This window comes from Eurosta solidaginis, chromosome 5 (genome assembly GCF_040869045.1).
Source record: "Eurosta solidaginis isolate ZX-2024a chromosome 5, ASM4086904v1, whole genome shotgun sequence".
NCBI lineage: Eukaryota > Metazoa > Arthropoda > Insecta > Diptera > Tephritidae > Eurosta > Eurosta solidaginis.
This window is the reverse complement of record NC_090323.1, coordinates 161,226,250-161,240,473: the sequence shown is the minus strand read 5'-3', so window position 1 is coordinate 161,240,473 and position 14,224 is coordinate 161,226,250. Positions and strand designations below refer to the sequence as shown.

General features: G+C 35.7%; 1 protein-coding gene across 5 annotated transcripts in view; it reads left to right on the top strand.

Moving 5' to 3' along the window:
- Positions 1-9,745: 9,745 nt before the first annotated feature.
- The window catches only part of fmt (phosphatase 6 regulatory subunit 1-like protein fmt), a 47,248-nt gene continuing 42,769 nt past the window's right edge, over positions 9,746-14,224 (top strand). For 3 of the 5 annotated variants that reach the window (XM_067756510.1, XM_067756503.1, XM_067792505.1), the window contains exon 1: positions 9,991-10,229. Coding sequence is in view for 1 of the 5 variants with exons in the window: in XM_067756508.1 (XP_067612609.1) it covers positions 9,805-9,860 (56 nt within the window). In the remaining 4 variants the exon portion in view is untranslated. Of the gene's footprint in view, positions 9,861-9,990; positions 10,230-14,224 lie in introns of those variants that run through there. The other 2 variants (XM_067756508.1, XM_067756502.1) reach the window with 2 other exon arrangements.

The following is a 14,224-nucleotide window of genomic DNA, read 5'->3' as shown; positions in this document are numbered from 1 at the left end:
AACTTGCCGAATGGTTTGTATACCAATATAAAATAAAACTAAAATTTGGTCCTTTTTTTTGAGGTCTGGGCCTTTACGTTTACGGCCATCCACATTGTTGGAACTACTAGGATCGAGATCGCAATGACGGGCAATGTGACCGGACTTCCCGCATTTGAAACATTTGATATCTTCGGCATTTTTCTGTTGTGATCCCTTCAGTGCTTCCAAAATTGTGTCTACCCAATCTGGTTTTTCCACTTCCACACGATGAGCTTTGTATGCTGGTTTACTCAATAGTGAGGCCGTTTCCTGAGCCAATGCATGTGATACCGTTTCAGCAAATGTTTGCTTTGGGCTTGCGTATGTAGCTCGTTTCGTTTCCACGTCCCGTATGCCATTTATAAAACTCTGGATTTTTACCCTCTCGGTGTACTCCACGGGTGCGTCCGCATTTACCAAATGTGCCAACCTTTCAACATCCGAGGCAAACACCTGCAAAGTCTCATTCGCTTTTTGGTGATGGTTTTGCAACTCAATTTGGAATATCTGTTTTCTATGCTCGCTTCCATAACGTCTCTCGACAGCGGCCATCAATGCTTCATAGCTGTTCCGTTCGTACTCTGGAATAGTCTGTAAGATTTCGGCAGCTGGTCCTTTTAATGCTACGAAGAGTGCAGCAACTTTATCTTCAGCATTCCAGTTGTTCACTGTTGCGGTCTTCTCAAACTGTAGCTTAAAGACCTGGATAGGAACAGAACCGTCAATGGATGGTGTCTTTACCTTTGGATTACTCGCTGAAACTGTTAGGCGATTTAATTGCAACTCCTGTATACGACCTCTCAAAGCTTCTATCTCAGCATCAAGTTTGTCCTCGAGCTGCACAATTTTTGTATCCTGAGCTTCCAGCTTTGATGTTACCCTTGCCTCCTGTGCTTCCAACCGCGAAGACATTTGCGCCACCTGCAATGATAAGCGCTCCTCTTGTGCTTCTATCTTAGATGTTATACGGTTCTCCTGCGATTCTACTTGTGATGACATGTTGGTAGATATTTGTGATGACATTTCGGACATTTGTACCGATATTGCAGCCAATATCATGTTCAGGTCTGTCTTCGCCATTGTCTGCGGTGTTTCTTCCATTTTTGTTATTTCCTCGCCATCAAGATGAAAGTCATACTCTTCCACATCAATTCCTTCTGCTTCCATTGCCTCTCGTAGCCGTGCCTGAAGTTCAAGTTTAACGCCGCTTGTATTCAATCCACGGCTCTCCAACTCCTTCTTCAGTTGCTGGATCTTCAATTCACTGAACTTTGCCATGTCATTGTTGTATTCCCAATCTTCGGAATTTATTCAACAATTCCTCTTCTGACACCAATTGTAACGAATTTGCCTGCAAATCCTCTTATTTGCCTTTTTGCTAAGTTCGTATCACTAAACTGTTGAATAAATAACTCCAATATTGAATAATGGAAAATGGCCTTTATTAAAGTAATTCACAATAACACTCAAACTGTGCAACGAATAGCTTGCTTAATAACCAACTGATTGATAGCTCAAATGAAACTCTTCTATTCAAAATAATACTGCTCTTGCTCCCTAGATAGCGTCTTAATCGAAATCTCAAATCAAACTGAATTCCAGTGCCTCTACAATTGCCGCCTTTTATACTCTTTGATTTCAACCTTCGCATCTTCTAGGCGCTTCAAGAATCTACTAGTCCAGAAGCTCTTAAACTTCTCAGCTGTAACTACAATTGCACAATTTTATAGTTTTTCTCATTTCATACTTATAGGAGTATCTCAGATATATGCATGTGTTTGTGCATTGACTCTCCGCTGCTCGTATACGTACATGGTACATATGTGTAGATGCAATTATTGTTTCGTTTATGTAGATACATAATGATTGGTCTATGGATATGAATTCACGTCACTGCTTAGCATCGGCTAAGAGACGATAGCATCGCTCAGTGCTGCTAACATTCGTTACAATACATATAAAATTTTTGTAAGAGGGAAACGTTAAGGATGAATTCTAAGCTTTTAAATAGAACCGCTCTCTGTTTTCGCGGATTTAGCTATAAATGTACCAGGCATGCTTAACCAACGAACCGATATCATTTCGTTACGATAATTAACGTAAATAAACGAAACAAAGTAATTTCGTTTCGTTTATTAACGTTAAAAACGTCAAATTAACGAAATGATTTTGTTTCGTTTTCTGCCATATCAAAACGAAATCAGATCGTTTATGTTGATTATTAATTTCAAACTATGCTGGCAAAGCTGATTGATGGCGGAGTCATTAAAGGTGAAAGCATTAGCCAAGCTGATTGCAACTTTTCTCATAAATTTTGACAGTATGAACATTTCTCAGAGTATTTTTGACATTACCACCAACGAATTACACAAACAAATTACATGGAGTTTGTGTGTGCATGTCCGCTTCACCATGGCTATAGCATTGCCAGCACAATTCAAACATAAAGTATCACGGTTTTGTTAACGTTTTTAACGTTAACGAAAGCTTTTCGTTTCGGTTAAAAACGAGATACAATTAATCTTGATAATTTCTTTATCGATAATATTTCGAAGTGTTTCAACGGAAACGGTGGAAATTTTTTGATAAACGATTACTTAACGTTAAGGTGCATCCCTGAAATGTACTATGCTCTCAAACAATTGCAATTGTTGTCAAACTCCTACAGTATTCTGGGCAAAAAAAAAGGTTACTTGTATGTTTTCAATGCGTTTAATTATTTCATTTAATTTTAAATTTAATAATGATCTTAAATTTAATTTTACGATTTGGGGTTGCCGTAAATATTGACGTTTCGATAATCATAAATAGATGGTGCAAAAGTTCAATGCCTATTGGCCGTCAACGCCATAGTTTTCGCCTTTCAAAAGTGCGCTTCCTTATAATCTAAGTATATTTAAATGAGCACGCCCTAGGCGTCATATACGTACGTAGTGTATGAAGAATAAATTTTATGCAAAAAAAAAATTAATTGCAGTTCATATAATTTTATGTACTTCCCTTTCTACGATTTTGCATGTACATACATTTATGTATATTTTAGATGATGTTATTTCAAAAATCTAACATGAGTTCATTAAATTGAATAAAAAAAAATGTTTGAATTTGGTATAGCAGTGAGCACGAACATATCATCGAAAATTAATAATAAATGTAATATGTTATTATCTCCCTTCACTTATTTTCGTTAAAAGTTCGAAGGTGTTCAAAACAAAGCTTCGTTAAAGGTTCAGAAAAAAACTTTCGGAACCATTACCAAAAAAGCTAATGTTGGAAAAAAAAAATGTTCATCTATCCTACTACGTAGGATAATGCAAAAAAAAAAAGATTGCATCTAAATACTGAAATCAACTGCAACTGAGCTCCAATGGAGCTAGGCTGTAGTGCACTGAATGAATCCACACGCGCCACTGTGCATCAAATTTATATGTATGTACTATCCTTACATATGTGCAAACAAATTCGCAAAAGGGAAAAAACCCCGCCTTAAGTACTAAAATTCACACCAAAAAAACAATTTTATTTAAATGCTTAAGTACACTTATATATTTTAACGGTCTATTCCTGACTGCATTTTTTCTTTCGGTTTATGTTAATTTACAAAATATATATATCTACTTGTGTCAAATGTCTACTGTGTATGCTGAATCACGTTCAGGTTGTGATTTATTTCCATGGATGGAAGTGGCGGTGTAACCTTCTTACGTATTATCGGTAAGATTCTTCGACCTTAATTTTTGTTTCGACGAAAATAATACCTTTTAGTGTTTATGACGTTTATTTGAAGCCAATAAATCTTTTCCACGAACAAAATGTGTACATATGTAAATATGTTTTCATATTTTCTCCGCATAAATCTTGAATTAAATTGATTAAACATACAACAGCATAAGGTTTAACATATCATAATTTAAAATTGGATCAGAGTAGCCCCAATGTAATTCGTTTTTCTGTTTTTTTTTAGCCTTTGCGTCTTCATAGCTGTGTTTAAATTAGCTTACGTTCACTTAACCATGGCAATGGCGACTTGGTTTTGATTTATTGAATAAAAATTACTTCTGTTTGATATAGTTTGATCAAGTTCACGAACTTAAGATCTTTTTTTTTTCTAGGCACCTATTTGTTCTTCTAAGCCACCAACCAGTATTTCTGATATGCACCACCATTGTAAATTTTACCAAGTAGCGCAACTAACAGCTGATCGGTGAAAATTCGCACATTCACACGCACAGTTCTCGACTCAGTCTCAAAACAAAACTTTAGATTATTTAATTCAAATTTTAAAGTGAGATAATCCTTACAAATTTATGTATACAGAATATATATGGCGTTTTTGTTGTTATTAAAACAATAGTTTTATTTATATTAAAGCTTTTATCATTTTTTTTTTTTTAACTTTAAAAAATCTCCGAACACCATTCCTTCATTATATGACATTCGACTGCCTAGTCCACTGCCTTCCACTCTATTCGCAACATAACCTCTACTTAAGCTGCCAAACTATATAGTAAACAATGTGCACCACCGCACGGAATAATCAATTTTTTTCTCTTTTTTCCGGAAACAGCGTGTTTCCTTTTAGAGATCATCATTCATAAGCCGTGGCGACCTCTAGTGTCCATTTTCGATTAACATTGCCATGCACCTTTTATTTGCCATCACTAGCCACTAGGTGCGTTCCAAAGGGGACTATCCCAAGCGGACCATAACAGTCTTTCACCAATCTAACGTTGTGAACCTGGTTTTGCTTGGTGGCACTGAAATAAAATGTAGAGCGCAGTTAGGTTTTAGTAAGCAACGGTTAAAAAATTTGCGTTGTGTCAAACTCAAGAAATCGTAAATGAAACTAAGCAATTGTGTTATGCATTTTCACTCACAGTTTAAACTTCATACCAGAGCCTAGATTAAGTAAGTGTGAGTTTTGAGCTCAGACTAAAAATGAAGCGTCTTAAAAGTTTCAACTGTATAATAATTGAATACCGATCGAAATATCTAAACACTAAAACCAGTCTTTTTCTGATAAGTGCGTTGTTTCATCAAAAATTAATGACAATGTGTTTGTCCGAACATTCAACACTTCATTTTTAATGCCTCGCCTAAATTATCTCCCAAGTGAAATGTCATTGTTCTGCTACTATTGCTATTGATAGAGCAATTTTCATGGTAAGAATTCCATTATAGTAAATTCAAGGGGAATATTTAGAATAAGGTGCCACGATTTTCCAACTTTTCTTTTTTTCGAGGGGTGGCGGGGGTCCTAGAAATCACAAAATTATCATCCGCAACTCTAGGAAACTCTTAGTTTATGAAATATAAGCCTTTTAATTTCCAAATTTAGTAAAATTTCAACTTAAGTCCTGTTACGGTCTACTGTTATAGTCTACGGTTACGGTCCACTTGGGAGCGTCTTCGTACGAACATACCTAGTGACTGGTGATGGGGCGAAAGTTGCGATACAAAAGTATCGAAAAAAAGAAGTAAAAATTCGGCGATCACTAGCGAAAAAATTTGCCATGAGTTTCCGGCCGCAAGTAAAACGAAGAAGACGTGGAAAAATTTAGAAAAAGGAAAGCAAAAAAAGCACGTTTTTCCGACCGGGAAAAAGCAAGAGTTGTCTTTTCTTTTGCGCAGTTAATCGGAAAATTTTATAAACCAAAGAGGCAAAGGCGCCAAGCACAGCTCCTGCTTCATTAACACTATTGCTTACATCAACTGCACATCCCCGACTATATTCAACTCATCGCAAAACACCCTCGCCGTGCTGTGCACATATTCAAGAGAGTATTGTGAAGAACCACAAGACCGCAACGAGGAATTGCAGGCCGATTCCTTCACCCAACTACCAAAATAAGAAACGGGAAAATGCCCAGAAATTAGGAGAGTCGATAGCGCAAAGTACCGACCAGTTCATTCAGACAAACCTCGTTTTACTCGTCTATTTTGGGTGGTAAAAACCTTACAACGGTTGTGCTGTGTTGACACAAGCTCAACGGAAAGAATATCCAGTTGAAGTAGTAGGTCGGCGTTTTACTGTCACACCTAGTGAAGAAAGTTCTAGTGATTCCGATTCGGATTCGGACGGCACTAAACAAATTGTTGATGAGAAACACTTGGTATCCGAAGATAAATTCCTTTCTCTACGTTTACGACGTACACCACCACCTTTGGATAAGCGTCCAACACCACCTCCGCCTCCAGGGCCAGCAGTACACTGCAGCGTAATACAACGAACGCCAAAGTTAGCACCAAGTCATCCAGATCGTAAGGGTCAACACGAAGTTTTATTGCCACCAGGTTCACTTGATCACCTCGGACCAGAGCGCAACAACCACCAACAGTACCAACACAGCGCGCCCAAGACCGCGCGCCATAACTAACAACAGCGACAACTTCACCAGCAACAACAACATCACCAGTAACCACGCCGGCAGAGGCCCACGGTACGTACTCTGGCGGCCATGTAAGTACCAGCCATGTATGAACTTCAAAATAATTACCCTACAAAAAAATTTGGTCATAAAACTTATCCACGCCCATGCAAATGTGACTAGGAATATAACCTATGACTGTATAATAGCTAGTCAAATGACGGAATGACGAGAGCGTTTTTGCAGGGTAGTTAAAGAAACTTCTAAGTGGTACTTAGAGGGTTTTATAAAGTCCGGTTGAACCATTTAACAAGGGTCTATTTTTCCCGTCAAATTTTATTATTGAATACTTGAAATTGTTAGCTTTACAGCAAAGGGCATACATCCTTTTTTTATATCATTTTAATAATATATTTTGTCGCTTTAAAATGTTTGAAGTTAGCTCTATAAATTTTATTGATAATAAGCCGTCCTTATCACGTGAAACGTTTTAACGATCCATTTTTGGAGCTCAACCGTGGGTTGTTAGAAAAAAAATTATGCACGAATTGGCTAGAAGATTTAAACTTTATTTTCTTATATCATTCAAATACAATATATATATATATATACATATATATCTATACATATGACTCACTATTGCTAGTAATATCGTTCGAAAAACCAGAAGCAAATAATATACGTGCATATAATACATAGCGCTATACAAATTTAATCTTTATTGCTTTTATAACAAGTTTTCTTGGTACATATTACATGTTAGTGTCATTATACTATGCGTTATACCAAATTGATATTTTGTTAAACTCAAAAATAAGTTCTACTACAACAACATAAAAATTTTGTAAGAGAGCCCCAATAATCGAAATTTGTATCCCAACTTTATAGCCCTAAAATATGTTTTGTGAAGGGAAAACAGAAAAGGGGTACTCGATCAAATTTTTACGTTGTATGTAGTATATTTACTATACATAAGTACATTTAATTACATATTTTTCTCACACATAGCCATAGCGGAATGATACAAGGTGGCAGCATAGTGACATACTTACAAACATAAATACAAATTCCATGTACTTTGTTTTTGTAAATTCGATGGACAAATGTCAAAATCGTACGACACCGGAAGTTGATGTATCAAATCAAATAAAAAAAGGGTATAATCAGCTGTTCCATGCTGCCACCTTGTATCGTTGCGCCATGCACATAGCGTTTATAACGATTATAAAAAAAGGGGGAGATGTAAATAATTGTATAATTTAAAATATTACGAGGAAAAGTAAGAGAAAAGAAAAGAACCCCCAACAGAACAAGCTTAGTCCTACTTAAGTATTCATATTAGATTTCTTTTCGATTTCGGCCCAATAAAGTGTGATCTGTTGGATCATTTTTTTCTCTCACTTATGCACTACACACACTTACCTACATTTTCATATTGTAATTAGCTATTCGTATTTCAACAATGCCCCGGTTAAGAAACCTGCATTATCTTATTTTTTTTTTTGTTGCTTACATACGTTAATAGAAATGAATTATAAATAAATAAGTATTTAAAATGGGAATGCTGGCGTCGCCATTTATTTAGAAGGCACTTAGGGAAGCAGGTAAGGGGCCACCGAAAAATAGGTGCGTCGGTGGCCATGGATTTGAAGGTGGGAAGAGCACCGGGCATCGCAACACCACCCGCGGCGCCCCAAGTTATATTCGGCCCTTTTTGTTTTTCTTATTTTAATTTTCAGCGTTTTTTTTGCCTTTCAGCGTTAATAACCGGCCATGTCCGGTTCAGTAAAATTTTTTTTGCTGTTATTTCTTTTTGCATTTTAAATTTTGAATGTTAACGGTCTGTCCGTGACATCCGGTTCGGCCGGATGTTGTTTTAGTTTGAATTTATAAGCGTTTTGAGTCGGTCTCTGCGCTTCTGTCGGTTTTTTTTTTTTTTTTGAATTTGACAGCTGAGTCTTGAATAGGCAAGATAGGAACTTTTTTCTGTTTATGGCGCAGGAACAGTAAGGTTGGCAAGGACCCGCCCCAGCCGACAATGACTAGCCACTGTGCACCACCACATCATGCCGACCGCCTTCCTTTCTGCTTCCAACGAAAATGCGATTCCATAACAGTCCTGCACTTAAAATTCGGGTCGCACATGTCGATAGCAATATCAAAAGACGCGTATTTGCGTCAAGATTCAGAATCCGAAAGCAGAAACTACATTTTTTATCTCGTTTAAAAGTTATTCGCGGAAAACCCGTCGGTACTATTGTCGCTTTTTTCGTTGCAATTAAACAAACGAAAACAAATGAAGGTGGTGAATAGTAATGCCAGCTGCGTAACAATATCTTTTTATCTTGGTAGAACATTATAAGGTGGTGCCACGTCGACATAAATGCAAACAAACATACACTATCAATGCATTTTGTTTTGTAATTCTCTGAATAATGTGAAATTAATGTATTTAATTGGAACAAGTGCAGAATACATACATTTGTCAAAAAAAAATAAAAATAAAAAATTGGACTTTATAGAGATTTTTATGCTGATTCCAACGGTAATTCTGCGTAGAACACCTTTCTGCATAGGCGGCCTTCGGCCGCGCTTATAAAAAATAACCCTGGGCTACGCCATGCCAAATCCGGGTGTGTGGTATAACCGTGGCTACCGCCACGGTAATGTCCTTCTGCGTAGTACACCCTTCTGCGCAGCACCCCAAATAATATTAGACTACAATTATTAAAAGTGTTTTACAAAAACAAAATGCATTAATAGTGTATGTTTGTTTGCATTTCTGTCGACGTGTCACCACCTTATAATCTTCTACCAAGTTAAAAAGATATTGTTGCGGAGCTGGCATTACTATTCACCACCTTCATTTGTTTTCGTTTGTTTAATTGCAACAACGAAAAAAGCGACAATAGTACCGACGGGTTTTCCGCGAATAACTTTTAAACGAGATAAAAAATGTAGTTTCTGCTTTCGGATTCTTGACGCAAATGCGCATCTTTTGATATCGCTATCGACATATGCGACCCGAATTTTAAGTGCAGAACTTAAGTTGAAATTTTACTAAATTTGGAAATTAAAAGGCTTATATTTCATAAACTAAGAGTTTCCTAGAGTTGCGGATGATAATTTTGTGATTTTTAGGACCCCCTCTACCCCTACAAATCAACAAAAGTTTGAAAATCGTGGCACCTTATATAAAATCCAACCCCATTTTTCTGAAAAATCACACAGAATATCCGCAGTCATTGTTTACGAATTTAGAAACAATGAGAATGGCAAATACGAACGTGTATGAAATGTAATGTCAAAACGCATATGCACATGGATGTATTTATGCACGAAAATGCTTTAAAAACGCATGAAATTGTTAAAATAAAGTTCAAAAGTAAATGATAAAAACTTAAATATAAATAAAATGATTCTTTTAATAACAACAAAAACTCCTTATATATTCTATATATATATCCATTGGTAAGGATTATCTCACTTTAAAATTTAAGCTAAAAATCTAGTTTTTTTTTTGAAACTGAGTCGAGAACTGTGCGTGTGAATGTGCGAATTTCACCGATCAGCTGTTAGTTGCGCTACTTGGTAAAATTTACTATGGAAAATTGTTTGCCGTGTTGACGTTCAAATTGCGATTTTTCTAATGAAGCCGAAATAAAAACTATAAAAACAATAAAAAATAATTTTCCGATAGATGAAAGTACTAATTACCATCATAAACTAAAGTGTGGGGTGTTTGGATTAACGGGCTTCACAAGATTTGCATGTTGCAAATAACAAAGTATCGCGTGGACATACTTGGCCTCGTACGGATACCTAAAATCGTAGATACATGTAATATATTGCAAAGTGAATTGGTTATATTTGAAATAAGGGATTGAACGATACAGAATTTCGACTATAGCTATATGCTTCTAACATTTCGAGAGTACTATTAGAAAAATTTAATTGTTATTAAATTTTGGAGTAACTGCGCTGCTGCAAGAGATGTGCGGACTTATAAAATAAGGATCGTTGTATCTTTGGTGAAGTGGTTTTGTAACGAATTTTTTGGGTTATTTTCCCAGTATGAAATTAAAAATATAAATTCGCTTTAATTAACAGGAAGCCGTGCAAAGAAGAAATCCGGTTGCGGTAAAGTTTTACAAGACGGTGCACCACCCAATTTTTATCAAAAATTACCAAAGGTGGTATGAAAAGAAGTCAAAAATTTTATTTCTGTCGAAAGTTGTTCACAAAAAATCATAAAATGACCCCGAGAGGGTCCGAAAGATGGGACCCGATCCATATTTTTTTTGCATAGACCACCTTTCTGCTTATAAAAAATTATCCTTTCTACATTAATGTGCGTGTGTGTACAACAAATCTGGCAAAAAAAAAAACAACCACATGAATATTTGAACCGATTTTTTGCTTATATCTTTTGACAGATATAAAAATTCTTAAAACGGAGGTTGAGACGCGTCTTTTGATACCACCTTTGATAATTTTTGATAAAAATTAGGTGGTGCACCGTCTTGTAAAACATTACCCCGGTTGCCACCGCCCAAAATTTGCGGAGCAACAAGTACTGTCACCATTTTCATTTTAATAATTTTAAGACAACTTTATGTTTTGACATTTTCAAAAGCATAGCATGTGCGCGAGAGGAAAAGCAATATTTCTATCGGTATTGTCGCTCTTTTGTTTGCTCTTTCGCTTATAGCTACCGCTAGTGATTCCATTTTTTGAAAAAAGTATCGATACTAGAACTCATTTGAAGTACTCAATGAAATAATTATTGAAAGTAGTACTCATGTTTATAAAATATATCGCTACTCAATCGCAAATCACACACAGAAGATTGCGCATTCACGAGTTCAAAATTACTTCGTTCTGCACATATACGTCACACTTGACTGCTTGAGCGAATGAAAGAAAGAGAGAACAAAGCAAGAGCTAAAGGAAAATGACGTATGAATTTCCCATAAAAACAGCTGAGCTTTTGTTTACATGCGCAATCTTCTGGTTGTGATTTGTGCTACTCAATCATTCAACTACTCAATATGAAACAAAATATTTTATGTTTTCGTTATGATATATCATGATTGTATTCACATAGCAGGTTTATGTTTTTAGGTAAATACTAACGTCCATACCTTCTCGGGTCCGTTTTAAGTTAGAATTTAACTGGAGGCTAGCAATCCTTTAAATATATTCACCTGTCATTTTCGTGCATTAATCTACAATAAATTCGCAATAGTAAATATACGCGTACACATATGTGTATCCCATCCCTAGGAACTAGTTTATCAGCTGTCGCGCTTCAACTTGAACCACTGATGACATGATATGAAACTTCTCGCTCTCTGAGAGCGCGTGAAAATGTGCATGGCCATAGATGCCATCATCCTCAAAATCAAATTTGGGCATTTCAGAATAACTTTTACATGGTAAAGGTTTATGCCCCTATTACCGTTTACAACTCAACTCTGGTTGGGTTGAAATTTCGCAATTTGGTATTACAGACTACAAATCAACCTGTCAAGAAAAATATCGGTTAAGTTGTCTAGTCTAACAACTTTTTGTGGAATTACCGTTTACAACCTTGTGTTGGTGTAATTGTCAAAGACGTCAAAATCTTACAACTGATTACTAGCAGTTGTTTTGAAAAAAGGTAACATTTTACAAGACGGTTAACCACCTAATTTTTAACTAAAATTTTCAAAGTTGGTATCAAAAGACACGTTTCGACCTCCGATTTTAGAATCCGAAAACAAAAATTAAAAATTAAATTTCTGTCATATCATTTCGGTTCAAATTTTCATGTGGTTCTTGTATTTTGCCAGATTTTTTATACACACTAATGCAGAAAGCGTTGGATTCACCCAGGGTTATTTTTACAAATCGCGGCCGAAAGGCGCCAACGCAGAAATAGGTTTTGTGCAAAAAAACTATGGATCGGGCTTCATGTTTCGGACCATCTCGGGGCCATTTTGTGGGTTTTTGTAAATATTTTTCGACAAATAAAATTTTTAATTTCCGCTTTCGATCCCGGAGATCGAAACACGTCTTTTGATACCACTTTTGATAAAGAGTTAGATGGTGCACGGTCTCATAAAACGTTACCGAAAAAAAAAAAACAAAATTGAAAGCCGGTAGTTAAACCTTTTTTTATTCAAACAATAATCAACAATTGTGTACACATTTATAGAAAAAACATCGTTTAAACGAAGGATTACATTGATTAACTTTCTAACTTTATGGAGCGACATTCCGAAGTTGGACGAGGCTGCCCGCAGTTCAGCCAAAATAATAGGTGTACAGCCTTCCCTAGAACGCGTATTCGGAAATGGTCCTTAATTTTGTTTAGTAATTAGCAAAACGCTTCCTTTTAAATCTGAAAAATAACTTCATTTGAAGCTCATCATTTGTCACTTAAATATTTTCTTACTTGGTGCTTGGTAGTTCCAAGGGATTGGAATGATCACGCGAATGTTTTTGGTATTCCCGACATATTAATCGCCAACATTTTCGCCATTATAAAATATATTTCATATAATATCCGTTTTGCTTTCAATAACAAAATTACTTTGGCAAATGCTTAATTTTCCGCCACAAATTGATCAGCTGTTCATTTATCTGTCAAATCATCACTTTCTGAAGTTGGCAACTCAATTCAACTTCAACTGAAATAGTTGTAATTCGTAATACAAACAGGAGCATTGTTTACTATATAGTTTGGCAGCTTAATTCCAGGTTATGTTGCGAATAGAGTGGAAGGCAGTGGACTAGGCAATCGAATGTCATATAATGAAGGAATGGTGTTCGGAGTTTTTTCAAAGTTAAAAAAAAAAAATGATAAAAGCTTTAATATAAATAAAACTATTGTTTTAATAACAACCAAAACGCCTTATATATTCTATATACATAAATTCGTAAGGATTATCTCACTTAAAAATTTGAGTTAAATAAATCTAAATTTTTTTTTGAAACTGAGTCACAATGAACAGGAGTTGAGTTGTCTTAAAGTTGAGTTGTTTTAATTACAAACCAACTAAGTTGAGTTGTTAACCATAATAGGGGCATTAATTTATGATTTTCACCGAAAATTTGCTCAAAATTGTCCATTGGAATATCAAAAAAAATCGAATTGATGTCAGGATTACAAACACGAAGAAAAAAATAACTCTTTTTCACCCGTGAAAATTTATATGTGACAACCCCTTTCATCGAAGGGCTGCACTCAAAACCGGTTTTTGTAGTGACTTTCGATTGGTGAACAAGTTGGCTTATTAGCCTTCGCATTGATTTAAGTGGCTGGATAAAGGCCATGTTTTTGTGGCGCGTTGCGACATTCCATTTTTGACAGCTAAGATAAATTGTAGGTATACGTATAGGTTAACGCAACATGTTTAATTAACAGCCTTTTGCGGACGACAGCGCAGATACTTCGCCAAGTGATCTATTTTCTTATAAATTTTTTGCGTTTTTTATTTTATGTGGATATAAATATGTATGTATATAAAAGTGAAAAAAGGGGATAGCCGTTCATTGCTATCTTATGGCGATGCCAGTGCAACAAAGCAAAGCAACGCATCGAAATATATTATTTCATATTTTTTCACATATCTACCACAAAACATTTCTACAAAACTTTGCCTTTTTTATAAATTTAATAAGTTTTTCTCACCTTACTTGCTGATTTATTTGAAAATAATGAAACCGAACAGATTTTTTGTAGTTTTTTTTGGCGTATTTTAGGCAACTCTATAGCCATCTGATGTTCAAGACCCATTCTTGGAAACGAATGAACTTTTGTTCACAATCGAATGAACCATTGTGTACAA